The sequence below is a fragment of the Peromyscus maniculatus genome, chromosome 11 (genome assembly GCF_049852395.1).
Source record: "Peromyscus maniculatus bairdii isolate BWxNUB_F1_BW_parent chromosome 11, HU_Pman_BW_mat_3.1, whole genome shotgun sequence".
In the NCBI taxonomy this organism is placed as follows: domain Eukaryota; kingdom Metazoa; phylum Chordata; class Mammalia; order Rodentia; family Cricetidae; genus Peromyscus; species Peromyscus maniculatus.
The window spans coordinates 38,124,248-38,140,168 of record NC_134862.1 but is presented as its reverse complement, the minus strand read 5'-3'; the positions used below and the strand labels follow the sequence as shown (position 1 = coordinate 38,140,168).

The 15,921-nt window shown below is 39.8% G+C and overlaps 1 protein-coding gene across 1 annotated transcript in view; it reads left to right on the top strand.

Annotated features, from left to right (window-relative positions):
• Dars1 (aspartyl-tRNA synthetase 1) overlaps positions 1-12,657 on the top strand; it is a 51,161-nt gene extending 38,504 nt beyond the window's left edge. The window contains exons 9-16 of the mRNA XM_042258054.2: positions 529-663; positions 3,148-3,295; positions 4,743-4,889; positions 7,533-7,575; positions 8,334-8,414; positions 9,673-9,784; positions 9,934-10,005; positions 12,050-12,657. Of these exons, the coding sequence (XP_042113988.1) occupies positions 529-663; positions 3,148-3,295; positions 4,743-4,889; positions 7,533-7,575; positions 8,334-8,414; positions 9,673-9,784; positions 9,934-10,005; positions 12,050-12,141 (830 nt within the window). The 3' untranslated portion in view covers positions 12,142-12,657. The remainder of the gene's footprint in view (positions 1-528; positions 664-3,147; positions 3,296-4,742; positions 4,890-7,532; positions 7,576-8,333; positions 8,415-9,672; positions 9,785-9,933; positions 10,006-12,049) is intronic.
• The last annotated feature ends 3,264 nt before the right edge of the window (positions 12,658-15,921 follow it).

Sequence of the window (15,921 nt, the reverse complement as noted above, 5' to 3'; positions counted from 1 at the left end):
GGGCTGGAGAGATAGCTCAGTAGTTAAGAGCACTTGTTGCTCTTACAGGGGACCCAGGTTCAGTCCCTAGCACCCACACAGTTGCTCAGAACCATCTGGAACTCCAGTTCCAGAAGATCCGGTGCCTTCTTCTGACCTTATCTACTACAAGATATGCATATGATACACATACATACATACATGTAGGCAAAACAATATATAGAAGATAAATTATTAAAAGAATAGTATCTAGATAGATAAAATTAAACATTGCCTTCTGACAATCAGAAAAATAATTAAGACAGTAGCCTTACACGGTGAGACTGTCTCAAGAAAAAAAGAAGGGAATATCTTCTTTTCTTTATTTATTCATTTAGTTTTTACAGCCTTAAAGTAATAAATAGGAAATTGATTCAGAAAAAGGGAACGTTTGCCTGCAATTCTTGATTTTCTTGGTCTTTTTTCTCTGAGTGAACTACTATTTTTTTTTTAAGAATTACATGGATTAACATATAACTGATTATGATAATATAAATGTTTGCATTTCAGCTGCCAGCGAAGGAGGAGCCAATGTTTTTACTGTGTCCTATTTTAAAAACAATGCCTACCTTGCTCAGTCCCCACAGCTGTATAAGCAGATGTGCATCTGTGCTGATTTTGAGAAGGTTTTCTGCATTGGACCAGGTAAGATGTTGTCATTTATATATTTGTTAATTGTAAAATTATGTTGAGGCCAGGCAGTGATGGCGCACACCTTTAATCCCAACACTCGGGAGGCAGAGCCAGGCGGATTTCTGAGTTAGAGGCCAGCCTGGTCTACAGAACGAGATCCAGGACAGGCACCAAAACTACACGGAGAAATCCTGTCTCGAAAAACCAAAAAAAAAAAAAAAGTTGAGTTAAATAGTTGTGTTAAGCTCATTAATTATAGAGCAGTTATATTAGAAACACTAAAGTTTAGATCCTTTGAAAGCTTAAATCCATTTATCTACTGATTATACAAATACTAGAATTTAAGAGCTAGGGATGTAATTGGCTCGGTGGTAGAGCATTTGTTAGTATGTGCAAGCCTCTTGGTTCAGTTCCACAAAAACCAAGAAGAATAAAATAATAAACTCAGGTTGGGGATTTAGCTTAGTGGTAGAGCGCTTGCCTAGCAAGTGCAAGGCCCTGGGTTTGATCCTCAGCTCAAAAACAAAAAAGAAAAAAAAGTAATAAACTCAAAGTTTGAAATGACAACGTGTGTGTGTGTGTGTGTGTGTGTGTGTGTGTGTGTGTGTGTGTGTGAGAGAGAGAGAGAGAGAGAGAGAGAGAGAGAGAGAGAGAGAGAGAGAGAGACACTATCTCATTTTAAAAATACATTCTTTGAGGATCAGCCAGACATGGTGATGCACGCATCTTTAATTCTGAGCCTCAAAGGCAGGTGAATCTCAATGAGTTCCCATGCAGGTGCTGGGAACCAAACTTAGGTCCTCTGGAAGCAAAGCCAGTGCTTTTAACCACTGAGCCAGCTAGAATTGCAGTTCCACTGGGATAAGATGCCTACTGTTCTAGCCTTTGTGAGCACTGAATGTACATGATACAAAAGCATACATGAAGGGGAAACATCTATATTCATAAAATAAATGAAATATTCTTTCAACTTACCAAATTATTTTATATGTAAGTTTTTTGATAGTTTAACAAAGCTTAAGCTTTTGCTAATAGAGAAGTTAGCACAAAAATTAAATGTTTTAACTGTGTGGTGGAAGTGCATGCCTTTAATCCTAGCCCCTGGGAAGCAGAGGCAGCAGGTGGATCTCTGAGAATTCAAGGCCAGCCTGGTCTACAAAGCAAGTTCAGGATAGGCAGGACTGTTATATAGAAATACCCTGTCTAAAAACAAACAAACAGCAAAATAATTAAGTGTTTAAATTTTCTGAAGGTTTTTTTTTTATTATTTTTTTATTTGCCAAATGTACATTGCACACTACTCTTAGGCTGGGTACCATGTCTTTAGAAGAATCAGCAGCACTTATCAGATGCTGAGAGGGATCCAAATGCAGGTTCTAGTAGTACATTGCCATGAAAATTGCTGGAACTCCTAGTTTACAGATCATGCCTTGAGTGAGAAGGAAACAAATGTTAATCCCTGCCTCTGCCACTGAATAAGCCACACATGCATAGAGCAGTCACAGGGAATAAGCAAATGAATTGCAAAATAATTCCATGATTTATACATCCAAGTGATAGCATCTTCTTTAAGTCGGTGTCAGGGAGTCATGTGGTGGCTCATGCCTGTAACCCTGCACTGAGGCTGAGGCAGGAGGATCATTGTCAGTTGCAGACAGTCAAGGCTACTACTGAGTGAGACCTTGTCTCAAAAGAAAAAGAAGAATCAGAATGTACTACACAGTTAACAGTCAGTGCAGAAGGACTGTCTGCTGGAGTCACCATGAAAGAAAATTCAAACTAAAGTGGGCTTTAAGGACCTGGTGGGATATATAAAAACAGAGACGGTGCTTTAGTAGAGGGAACAGCATAGGTCAAAAGCATGGCTACCGGAGGAAACCGAAATAAGAGTAGTTAGAAACTGCAGGTAGAGGCTCGATGAAGGGAAAAGTGGAAAGGCTTTAGACTTTGGTCATTTTATGTCTTGTTATAATAGCCATTTGGGAGGTGAGTTTCCAAGCAGGGATGTGTGACGGGAATAGTAATGTGGCAGTGGGGTGAAGATGAGTCGAGCAGGTCAGAAAGACGACAGCCGAGTTGCAGAGAGAGCAGGAGCTGGACTGGGAGGTGCTGGAACGTGTATAATGTTACTTCATTTATGCAGTTTCATTTTGCTTAAGCCATATTTTAATAAAATGGAGACAAACTCACTATATTGGTAATAATTGAGTGTGTTTTTAATTATTGAGGTGGTGCCTCAGGATCTTGCATTCCCTAGGGGTTCTCAACAGCCTCTTTTATTAATTTGCATTTGGTTCTGCTTCTCTCTAGGACTTGGGTGTTTGTAATGAACTTGCTGTCTGGGAGAATGCTGAAACAGATGGCTTATCAGTGCTCCCTCTCACCCTGGGGGGTTGGGAAGATGGTACCACTTGGGCACTACCAAGTGGAATTCTGCATTTAAGTCCTCACTTACCCAAGACTTAAAATACTGTGCTGTTATTCTTTGGTTAACAGTTTTCAGAGCTGAAGACTCCAATACCCATAGACATCTCACTGAATTTGTTGGTTTGGATATTGAAATGGCTTTTAATTATCATTACCATGAAGTTGTAGAAGAAATTGCTGACACCTTGGTGCAAATATTCAAAGGACTTCAAGAAAGGTTAAAATTATTTAATATCTTGATGTGGCCTTAATTTCAAAACAATTGCAATTTTTGTTTTGTTTGTTTTTTGGTTAGGGGATGATACAGTTTTTTGTTTTCTGTTTTTCACATTTATAGTTTAAGAAAGTTTCCAGGACTTGTTATAGACATCAATTCTTTCTCTGAGCGTTTGAAATGAACCAAGATAATTGTGCCTAATTATGTCAACTTAGACAGTTTTGTCACTAACCTCTTTAATAAACATAAAGCAACAGTTTGAAAAACAGCCTTCTTCCTATAGTTTACAGGTCATTTGGGAACCATCTGTTGTTCTGTCTGTTGTGATCTGGACTGTCAGCCTTGTGCCATATTCTGCTCATGTTTGTGTTGCACAGCAATATATCGATGAAAGACTATCCATGACTCAAAACATTGAGAGACATAAGTAGGGGTAGACAATCATTTCCAAATCAATGACTGTACAAGGTGTGGCACATGCCTAGAATCCTAGAATTTAATTATGCATATGTGGGGATAGTATGTGTGTATGTGAGTCAAGTGTCCTCAGAGTCTAGAAGAAGGTGTCAAGTTCTCTGAGTTATAGGTGTCTCTGAGCCACCTGATGTGGGTACTAGGAACTGAACTCAGGTCCTCTGCAAGAGAAGTGTGTGCTTTTAACCACTGAACCATCTCTCCAGCCCTTATTTTTAAATTAAGAACATTAAGTCTCACAAACAAACCCTATATACTTAGCACCTTGTTTTAGCCATTGTCAGTCGATGGCTATTTTTTATTGATCCCATTTCCCCTGCCCCTATTTGAATCAGATCTCTACTATCATTTCATCCATAAACATTTGAACAAATGCTTTTCTAAATGTTTTCAAAATATCTCTGAGCCAGGTATGGTGGCATATACCTTTAAATGGCAGCATTTGAAACAGTGACAGAGGATTACAAGTGTGAGGCCAGCTAGGGCTACCTAGTGAGAAAATGTCCCTCACTACAGAAACACAGTTCTCTGCAGTTGTCTTGGCTACTGTGTGCAGGTGCTGTGGGGACATCACAGGAGGAAGGAAGTAGCACCCCTTAAAAAACTTAGCATGGTGGGAATGGCAGAACAGGGCAGACAAGCTGTAGTATCCTCTTCCTTGAGGATAAGAAATGTTTAAGGATAAAATCAGATTTTTTTTTAATGTTTCACAAAATAGATATTTTATGTTTCTAACAATATTAGCTGATAGGAGTTGAAAATAAAAATTGTAATCTTTTAATGCCACTGTGGTTAAAAAAAACACCATGAAACCAAGAAATAGAATTAAGCATTTTAAGTATCTTGATTCTTAGAAATTTGAAATGCTTTTCTTGGTACAGGTTCAAAGACTGATACTGTATATTGCTTACAGCAGTGACCTCTTGTGGAAGAAACGTTGAACATGTTATTAACTGAAACATTGAACATGCAGGTTTCAGACTGAAATTCAAACTGTGAATAAACAGTTCCCATGTGAGCCATTCAAGTTTTTGGAGCCAACCTTGAGACTGGAGTATTGTGAAGCCTTGGCTATGCTTAGAGAAGCAGGAGTTGAGATGGGTGATGAGGAAGATCTAAGGTTGGTCCCTGGCCTTGTTTTTAACTCTAATGCTTAGGTTTAATGTATTTTGCCTAACTGATAACTGTTAACTTTGGTATATTGTATAATACTGCTTTACATGATAAAAATTAAAATATTATATTTAGTATTGTTTGCCTAGGCTTCAATAATTTTGTGGATTATTTTCATTTTTCTTCCCATTTATAACCCTTCGACGAATGTAGGAAGACAAACCTGTTGGCCCAGGTCAGTGATATCAAGTCCTCAGGAGGCATGAGACAGGAGGTTTACCAACTCAAAGCTCGCCTGGGCTGCAGAACAAGTTCTGGGCCAGCCTGAGCAGCTTCAGGAGACCCTACCTCAAAATGAATGAGAAGGGGATCTGGAGAAATGGCTCAGTGGATAAGAATCTAAAGAGTCTTGCTACTTTCGAAGAACACATGCAGGCAAACAGCCACACACAACAAATACATAAATAAATAACCTTTTAAATAAATAAACAAACATATTAAGGACTGGAGAGGTGGCTCCGCAATTCAGAGCACTTGCTCTTTCAGAGGATCCAGGTTAGGTTCCCAGTACCCAGATGGTGGCTTACATACAACTGTCTCTAACTACTCTTCTAGGGGATCGATCCATGGCCTTACAGAGCACCAGGCATTCATGTAGTACACATACATACATGCAGGCAAAACAGTCATCACGTACAATAAAATCTTAGTATTTTTAAATTTTACAAATATTTTATAGCCAAGTATGGTGGCACGTGCCTTTAATCCCAGCACTCGGGAGGCAGAGGCAGGCGGATCTCTGTGAGTTCAAGGCTAGCCTGGTCTACAGAGCGAGTTCCAGGAAAGGCACAAAACTACACTGAGAAACCCTGTCTCGAAAAACAAAAACAAAAACAAAAATGTATATAATGGATGGGGCGGGGGGTGGAGGGCAAAGCTCAGTGGTGGAGCCTTACTTACTTATGTAAGACCCTGTCCTCCACCTAGTAATAGAGAGTAAAGAAGAGTGTGGAGACTTCCCCAGTCTGTTTTGTTTTGTTCGAGACAGGGACTATGCCCTGGCTGTCCTGGAGCTGACTAGTTGACTAGGCTGGCCTCGAACTCACAGAAATCCGCCTGCCTCTGCCACCCAAGTGCTGGGATTAAAAGCGTGCGCCACCACCACACCCAGCTTTTGCCTATGATTATTTTTATTTGTAATGTTACTTCTTTTTTAAGGGTAAAGAACATTCTAAATCTCACCCTGTACAGAATTGGGCATAAAAATACTGTCTGTATGTTACCACTATGCTGTATTTTGTTACCTAAATCTAATTTATTTAGTTACCTAAATCTAATATATAATTTAGGAATATTGCATAGTAAAGTTAGAGAGAAAATGGCTGTCAACATACATTTCATTCAGAGGTTCCTGGTTAAAATAGTAAAGTCATCACAGCAGTACATAGTAGATATGTGGAAGAGAAAGGTGATGGTTGTCTCTCTTTTTTCTTCTTCTACTTTTGACCAAAAAACATACTTTACTCCTAGCGCATTATTTATTTGTTTTAATAAAGAAAAATATGATTTTTCAGCATACTCCTTATTGCTAAAAGAAACCATAAATTTTATAATTAGTTCAATTCAAGTAATGTATTTTAGGTATTTAAGGAATTGTTCTTAAGTAAGATAGGTGCTAAAGAAGGTACTTCTTGGCCACAGGTTGCCTTTAAAGACTTGGGTTTACTGGTTGTCATATTACAAACCTTTGTGAATTAACAAAAAAGGAGATTATGTAATGGCAGGACCCTTCAGTGCTAGCCCACTGGATTTTATTTCACACAATTATAATAACGTGAAAACAGTAACGTTTCCCTCCTGTTTCTGGGTCAATGGAATGCTTAATTCTGCCTGGTTGTAATCATTGGAGCAGTGTGTATTGCACTAAGTAGCTGGGGGAGGTGAGCTTGTGGATGGCTTCCTGAAATGCTTGTCTTAAAAAAGCAGGGTGAACAGCTGACAGTGTGTTTGGGCCAAAGTTTATTATCCTTTGAGAACCTCAGATAAAAAAAGGGGGTGGCCTTACTAATTTAAAGAGTAGGGGCTGGAGAGATGGCTCAGAGGTTAAGAGCACTGGCTGTTCTTCCAGAGGTTCTGAGTTCATTTCCCACAACCACATGCTGGCTCACAGCCATCTGTAATGAGATCTGGTGCCCTCTTCTGGCCTGCAGGCATCCATACAAGCAGAATAGTGTATGTATAATAAATAAATAAATCTTTTAAAAAAATATTTTAAGTTATTACATGGTGGGGACTGGAGAGATAGTTCAGTGGTTACGAGCTCTGAGTGCTCTTCCAGATATGGTGAGTTTAGTTCCCAGCACTCACATCAGGCTTCTTCACAACTGCCTGTGTAACTCCAACACCCACTCACAGACACACAATTTAATACAAATACTAAAAGTTCAAAAAGTTTCTGTTTAAGCCTGGCGGGGTGGCACACTTCTTTAATCCCAGTACTTGGAAGGCAGAGGTGGACAGATCTCAAGGCCAGCTTGGTCTACATAATGAGTTCAGGACAGCCAGGGCTACATAAAGAGACCTTGTCTTGAAAAACTAAAAAAAAGTTTCTGTTTCACCTTCAAACACTAGTTTCGTGTTTCTTTTTCAGTACCCCAAATGAAAAGCTGTTGGGTCGTTTGGTGAAAGAAAAGGTAGGAGTCATACGTGTGTTGACTTTTTCTTTAATCTGAAATGTACTTAAGGAGAGACAGCAGTAGCAGAAAATTCTTTCATCTTCTTACAGTGGCGTTCCAGAGTTACTAAAGAGAGCTGTACTTTTGTTCTTAGAAAAAGGAAAACTGTTTAGGCAGATTCTGACCAACAGTTTGATTAATTCAGTGTGTGACATTTGTGTGGTCATATTGAAGGGCCTCTAAAGGACACTTGAGATTGTCAGATTAGTGAGGAGAGGCCTCTAAACTATAAAAGGTCTTACCTGTGACTCTTGCTCTTATTTCTAATACTAAATCCAAAGGAGATAGATGCTTAGCCTGTTGTGTTCTTTTAAAGGACACTCATTTAATGAAGCGTAGAAAGTCCTTGAGCTCCCCCTGCTGGTTCGGTTTTTCTGAAGTCTGCAGTGTTAGCTAGACCTGGAGCATGCGGTCTCAGCAGTCTGTCACTGGCTGTCATTGTCCACATCTGCAGTTTTAACAAAGGGGAATGGGGTCAGATGGGAGTTGAAATGTAATTTCTCTTTAACTAATAAGCTTGTGAGGTAGTAAGAAAATATCCAACACTTTAACAGTATTTATTTCAGTATATATTACCCAGTTTCATTCGGATATCTAAACAAAAAGCTATATTATTGGGGAAATAATTCAGGGGTTTTATGTTAATATAATAACTGATATTTTAAAATTTCCACAAAATATTATATAGACTTAACATAGTTTCTTTCTTTTAATAGTATGATACAGACTTTTATGTTCTTGATAAATATCCATTGGCTGTAAGACCTTTCTATACCATGCCTGACCCAAGAAATCCTGTGAGTAACTTGACTTCAAATCACCTATTTGTGGGGAAGAAAGAACTTTCTATAAACCATTTTTGGATGCTGTAGCAAATTAGTCCTGAGAACCTAAATTAAAATCCTGTTTCTAGGTCATTTTTCCTAAAGATTTATTGTGGCCATAAATGCTAAATATAGTACTTGATACTCAGAGTTTAGCAAGAATCTCAGTGTTGGCTTTGAACTGGGAATTCACCTTTCTAATTTTTATACAAAGGTGGTAAATTGTGTTTTAATAGATTTGAAGAAAATCAAAGCTTACTTTATATTTTAGGAATTAGTAAGCCAGGAAGTGGTGGCACACGTCTTTAAATCCCAGCACTTGGGAGGCAGAGGCAGGTGGATCTCTGTGAGTTCAAGGCCAACCTGGTATACAGAGCAAGTTCCAGGCCAGCCAGGACTGTTTCACAGAGAAACAATGTCTAGAGGGGGAAGAAAAGGAGTTAGTAATCCAGATGTGTTACAGCTTTTTATTTTGCAGTGGTTCAGGCCCTTAGTATGCATGAACCATCTGAGGAGCTTGTGGTTGGGTTTGTTTTGTTTTGTTTTTTCCTTTTTTTCTAATACAAGGTCTTACTGTGTATCTCTGACTGACCTGGAACTTGCAATTTAGACTAAGCCAGCCTGGAACTCAGGTGTCTGCCTGCCTCGGCTTCCCAGGTGTACGCCACCAGCACCAGACTGGAGGGCTTTTGAAACACATGCTGAGTCCTAGCCTTTGGGTTCCAAATCTCTGATCTGGAGCAGGTTCAGAGGTCAGCATTTATAACAAGTTTAGGCAATACTGAAGTGATCTGGAAATTAGAGCCATTGTTTACGTAAAAGTTAAAACTGTTAGTATCAAATGCCTGATAGGCCACAAGTCAAGCATAGCTTGACTCAATTTTAGTTAACTTTCCTTCAAAGTTTTCCTAAATAGACTACTTACTTATTGGTAATTGGCATTCAAAACTGACCAAAATTCATATTATATTTTAAAACTTTTTAGGCAATAAAGTAAAATAAGAAGCAGCACTGCTGCTTTAGATGTGGTTGGTATTCTGGTTATTAGGAGGTGTGGTAAAAAGAGAATGGAGATCTGAACAGAGAACAAACTTGCCCTCAGCAGTTCTGCTGTAGAAAGGAATTGGTGTGGAAGGGTAATCTTTAACCAGGGAACGACAGCATAGCATAGATTTTTCTCCCCACATGTTTATCGTGGGAAAAGTGTGATAACACAGTACTTCTTGTGCAGAAACACTCCAACTCTTATGATATGTTCATGAGAGGAGAAGAAATATTGTCCGGAGCACAAAGAATACATGATCCTCAATTGCTAACAGAGAGAGCTTTGCACCATGGAATTGGTAAGTAATGTAAAATATTTAGAACAGTGTATATTTTGAAAGTAACAGATTGTAAACATCCTAAAGTTGTCTCATAAGTCTTTTCCCCAAATCTTCATTGTAGTAATATATTTTTTTATACTGTGATAAATTATGTTTTCTTTTTATAGATTTGGAAAAAATCAAAGCTTACATTGATTCCTTCCGATTTGGAGCCCCTCCTCATGCTGGTGGAGGCATTGGTAATACTGCTGTTGCTTATCAATAACTCTGTAAATGCAAGTGAAAAACAAAGTGAAAGGCTATAGACGAGGGCTAGAAAGATGACTCTGTGGGTAAGAGAGCTTGCTGCTCTTGCAGAGGACCTGAGTTCAATTCCCATCACCCATGTAGCAGCTCACAACCATCTAAAACTCCAGGTTCAGGGGACCAGATACCTCCTTCTGGCCTCATCAGGCTCCCGCACACATAGGAGGGCACATAAACTCACACATGCTCACACACACATATATGCAAATAAAAACAAGTAATTTGTAAAGATCGTAGGACAGTAACATTCCCAGTGATTAGAACAAATTAACATTTTCATGTCAAAGAATAAAGTTAAACCCTTACCTAACTCCAGATAAAAAGAATAACCCAAAATGGATCACAGACCTAAATGAAAAGCCTAACACTATAAAACTTGTAGAAGAAAACCGAGCATAAACATCAGGACACCGGATTTGGCCATGCTTTCTTAGATATCACGCCTATGGCGCACACACAGCAAGGTGATTAATAGTCCCATTTAACTTAGGGAAAATTTTGTGTACAAGGCTAGGTTTGACCCCCAGCACTTATAACGGAGAAAAGGCAATGATAGTATATAACTCAGTGCTTGCCTTGTCTGCACAGTCCCCGGATTTGATCCCCAGCACCAACTTTGGGAGCAAGGGGCAAACTGGGGAAAGAAAGTAAAAGGGGGCCAGAGAGAGAGCTAAGGTTACAGTCAGCTGGAGTTGAGTTCCCAGCACCCACGTCAGGGGCCTCACAGGCACCTGAAGACATGTGCATACACACAGACATGTAATTATATAAATAATTTTCTAAAGTTTAAAAAAAAAAGTAAAAAGGCAGCCCAAGTGATGGGAACAAATATTTACAGGTCATATATTTGATAAGAGGTGAACATCCAGAATAAGTAAAACTCAAATTCAAAATGGGCAAAAGACCCAACAGAAATTTCTTCAAAAGAAGACGCAGATGGTTGGTGAGCACGTGAGCAGATACTTAGCAGCACCGGTCATTGGTGAGGTACACCTTCAAGCTAGGATGGCTGCCACCTTAACATATAATAATTATCACTAGAAAGAATGTAGAGGGTTAGTGTGCCCACTGCAGAAAACAGGATTCTAGTTCCTCAAAGATAGAGATTCATTTACCATAGGATCCAACAGTCTACTTCTATGTATATACACTAAAGAAAGAATTACTATATGATTTATGATTCCAATTTTGGTGTGTGCCCAAAATAATTGGAAATGACACCAAGAAATATTTGTGCATACATAATCTTCATGGTAGCTGAGACATGGCTGTAGCCAGGTGTCCATCATGGGTAAATGAGCCAGCAGAATGTGGTACTGGTTAAGGATTCCCCTGTCTGACATAATCAGGACCAGAGGTATTTCAGATTTGTATTTTCTTGGGTTTTGGAATAATTTCATAGACTTTACCATTGAGATCCTTGAGTGCTGCTTGATGCTCCCAAAATTTCAGATTTTAGAACATTTGGATGTCTGGAATAAGATGTTTAACCCATATAGCCAGTCGGTGTTAAAAAGAAAGAAATTTTGCAGGGCATGGCAGCAAATACCTTTAATCCCAGCACTCAGGATGCAGAGGCAGGCAGATCTCTGTGAGTTCAAGGCCAAGCCTGGTCTACAGCCTGGAGTTCCAGAACAGCCAAGGCTGTTACACAGTGAAACAAAGAACAAAGAAAGAAGGAAGGAAAGAAAGAAAGATATTTTGATATGTGCTACACCATAGATGAACTGTGGAGATGATGAATAAATAAGCCAATTGCAGAAGGGCAATTCTGTGTGATTTCTACTTTGCTGGTATTTTAGAGTGGAGAAAAGGAATATTTAAGAGTATATTTAAATAGAATGTTTAAAAGTATAGAGTTACTGGGTTTTTATAGATATTTTATAAAGTAAAATGTATGTTGGACCAAAGCGCTATTAGAACTGGTAATTGAGAGGTTTTCAAAAGAGAGATTAACTGTCATTTTCTTGTTCACAGGGTTGGAAAGGGTGACGATGCTGTTTTTAGGATTGCATAATGTACGTCAGACATCGATGTTCCCTCGTGACCCCAAACGACTCACACCTTAAAGCCACAGTTTTTATTCTCTCCAGTAATCTGCTATTCATCAGGTTGTACCTGAGGTACTTTAGATATACAGGAGAATAACTGTCTTATACTAAGGTGCCACGATTATTTTTTAAGTAGTTCAGTACGGATTAATTTAAGAAAAAACATTTTAAACTTTAAATATGTCTCAATAGGAAATGCTTGAACATTTTAATGAGAAGTTTCTATGTTTAAAAACTATAGGAAATGTTGAGAATTTAAGCAGTTTAAGATGGTATAATTTTTTTTCTTTTCTCTATTATGGTGGCCACAGTACTAATATCCTAAATTTTTGGTATTTGAGTTTTTAACTCTTGACACTATAAAAAAAAGAATTGAAGAAATAACCCAAGATTTTAACATATATAAAATCGATATGTCATGGAAAATTAAAATATGAGAAATCATGTGAAGCAAGTAAGAACATTGGCTAGAAACAATAGCACCTAAACATTGTTAAATTCTGAGGTTGAAATTCAATAAAAACTTAAAGCTAATGATAGTTTTGTGTGACTTCATAAAAATCTGATTTTATGAGTGGTTGTTAGCATATATACATTGGGAAAATGAAAAGGAAACTGGCCTTATGCAAATATTAGACATGAAAAGTGATACAGAGCCAAGGGTGCATGGCAACATGTGCCTGGAATCCCAGCATTAGGAATGTGGGGATGGGAGGGTCAGCAGTTCAAGATCATCCTCTGCTCCTTGAGTCTGTCTCCAAAGAAAAGAAAGTCGTGGGAGAGTAACAGAAACATGCAGACATGTAAATATCTTAGTGTATATTGGTTGCCTTGAGAGAGAATACACCAGAATGAACTGGTCTGTCATGGTCACTACACACTGGGCACAGCTCCAATGTCCTGTCGGCCAAGCAGGAGTTGATGCTGTGCTCTACTGTAGTGCCATCCCTAGAGTCAAAACATCCATTCTGTAGATGCTTGATGATGCCAAACACTTCCCACCTGGAAAGGGGTAGCAGTGTGCCTTAGCCTAAGACACAACACATGTTCCAGTTACATTTTCTCTCCTGCCTGTAAAGCTTGTTCTAGAGACAACCAGGGCTCGTAAAACTTGTTGGAACCCTGTGCTACAGTTTAGGCTCAGTCCCACTTTACCACAAAGCAAAAACAGTACCTTGGGGTCTACAGATAAGAGCTGACTTTTAGCTAAACTCCTATATGTGCTTTCTCAAGCTTGACCGTAGGTGAATCCAAAGCTTCAAGCCCTCCAAGCCAGGATGCCCTTTATCCCTTCATCTCCACCTCTTTGGGGATCTCTGCTGAGAGATCCTATAGAGGGAGAAGAGAGAATCTATGTATGTATGTGCATGTAAATAGTTATGGATGTAGATGACATCATAATTGAAACGTAAGTTAGAACACTCCTGCTTTATTTATTAAAAGAGTGATGATAGGGACTTTCTAAAGGCTTGGTCTGAGTACCAAGATGCTACTGTTCATTGAGAGGCGCCAGATGCCTTTGCAACAATTTCAAATTTGTAGTCAGCATTAAGTAAACTGCAGGGGTTCAGGACACAGAAGTGGAAGGAGTCACTCAGCTCATCATCTCTCGAAGTTAGGGATTCAATTGAGAATTTGTTCATCCTTCCTATTGCTAATCTGTGGGTCTAAATGTTCCCAAAGAGTTAACACTTCAGACCGGGTGGCAGTGGCACACACCTTTAATCCCAGTACTCAGGAGACAGAGCCAGAAGGATCTCTGTGAGTTCGAGGCCAACCTGGTCTACAGAGCGAGATCCAGGACAGGCACTAAAACTACACAGAGAAACCCTGTCTTGAAAAACCAAAGGGAAAAAAAAAAAAAAAAGTTAACATTTCAATTAGGAGACACGTTGAAGGCATTGATGTACAACAAAGTCAGTAGAGTGCTTGTATGAAGCCCTGATTTGAATCCCCAGCACTATATAAACCAAGAATTGTGTATGCCTGTAACTAAACATTTAGGGATAGAAGCAGAAAGATCAGAAGTTCAGGACTATCATCAGCTACAAAGGGAGTTTCAGGCCATCCTGAGCTACAACAGATTGTCTCAAAATCAGAGTATAAAAATGTGTTTCCTCTGATTAGCCAGATCTGGTGATACACATCTTTATATAATTAGTCTCGATACTAAGAAGGTGGAGGCAAAAGCATCTAAAGTTTGATTCCAGCCAGGGCTGCAATCACCAACAAGAAAGACCCTGTCTCAAAGGGGGAAATAGGCTTACCTCAGAGAAGCTTTTTACAGTGGATGTGAAGTAACACAGACACCCACACCTGGACACAGTGCAGACAGGGAGAGATTTTTTGGAGCACTAAATAGTAAATGGGATGTGTTCACCAAACTCCTCTCTTCAGGGTTCAGGAAGTGAATTGGGAGAGGAGGAGGAAGGACTGTGAGAGCCAGAGGAGTGGATGACACCAAGGAAACACTCTTCCAGACACAGCAGGGCTGATGAACAGGAATGCAGACAGTATGCATAGGGTCTGCACAGGTTCAAGCCAGCAGTCTCTGCTTAGAGGGGGAATAGACACAAGCTCCCATCCCTAACCAGGAAGCTATCTCCAACTGACATCAGCTTGGAAAGGAAAAACTTGCTCCAGTAGGTTGTCTTGGGCATATTAACCACACAGAAGGGTAGGCCCCATGCCCAGCCGTGATGACCAACTCAAAACGAGCTCAGTGGTATTTTTATAGCATTGCCTTATTTGGGCACTTTTGTCTTACTGGTCTTTTGCTTGTATATTATGGTTACCAATTTTGTGTTTTTAATGGGGCTTATGAGTGTGTTTTTTCTTTTTTAATTCTGGTTTGTTTGTTTACTTGTTTGTTTTCTAAAGAGAAAGAAAGGACATGCAATTTGCTAGGCAGAAAGATTCTGGGAGGCGTTGGATATGTTGTATGAAATTTTTTCTTTTTTTTTTTTTTTTTTTTTTTTGATTTTTCGAGACAGGGTTTCTCTGTGTAGCTTTGCGCCTTTCCTGGGACTCACTTGGTAGCCCAGGCTGGCCTCGAACTCACAGAGATCCACCTGGCTCTGCCTCCCGAGTGCTGGGATTAAAGGCGTGCGCCACCACCACCCGGCCGAAATTTTTTCTTAATAAAATAATTTTTTATTATATACTTTTTTGTTCATTTTACATACCAACCACATTTCCCCTCTTTCCCCTCCTTTCATTCCCTGCCTCCATCTCCCTTCTACACGCCGCCCACCCTCCATCCACTCCTCCGTCTCCATTCAGGAAGGGGCAGGCCTCCCATAGCAGTCAACAAAGCATGGCACATCCAGTTGCAGCAAGACCAAGCTCCTCTGCCTACATCAAGGTTGGGCGAGGCAACCCAGCATGGGGAATGAGTTCCTAAAAGCCAGCTCAAGCACCAAGGATTGGTCCTGATCCCACTGCTCAAGCCCCACAAACAGACCAAGCTATACAACTGCAGAAGGCCTAGGTCAGTCCCATGCAGACTCCCTAGCAGTTGGTCCAGAGTCAGTGAGCTCTCACTAGTTCAGGTCAGCTGTCTCTGTGGGTTCCCCTGTCATGACCTTGACCCCCCCTGGTTCGTACAGTCCTTCCTGTCTCTCTTCAGTAGGACTCCTGGAGCTTGGCTCAGTGCTTAGCTGTGGTCTCTGCATCTGCTTCCATCAGTTCCTGAATGAAGGCTCTATGATGACAATTAGGATAGTCATCAATCTGATTACAGGGGAAGGCCAGTTCAGGCACCCTTTCCCTTATTGCTAGTAGTCTTAGATGGGGTCA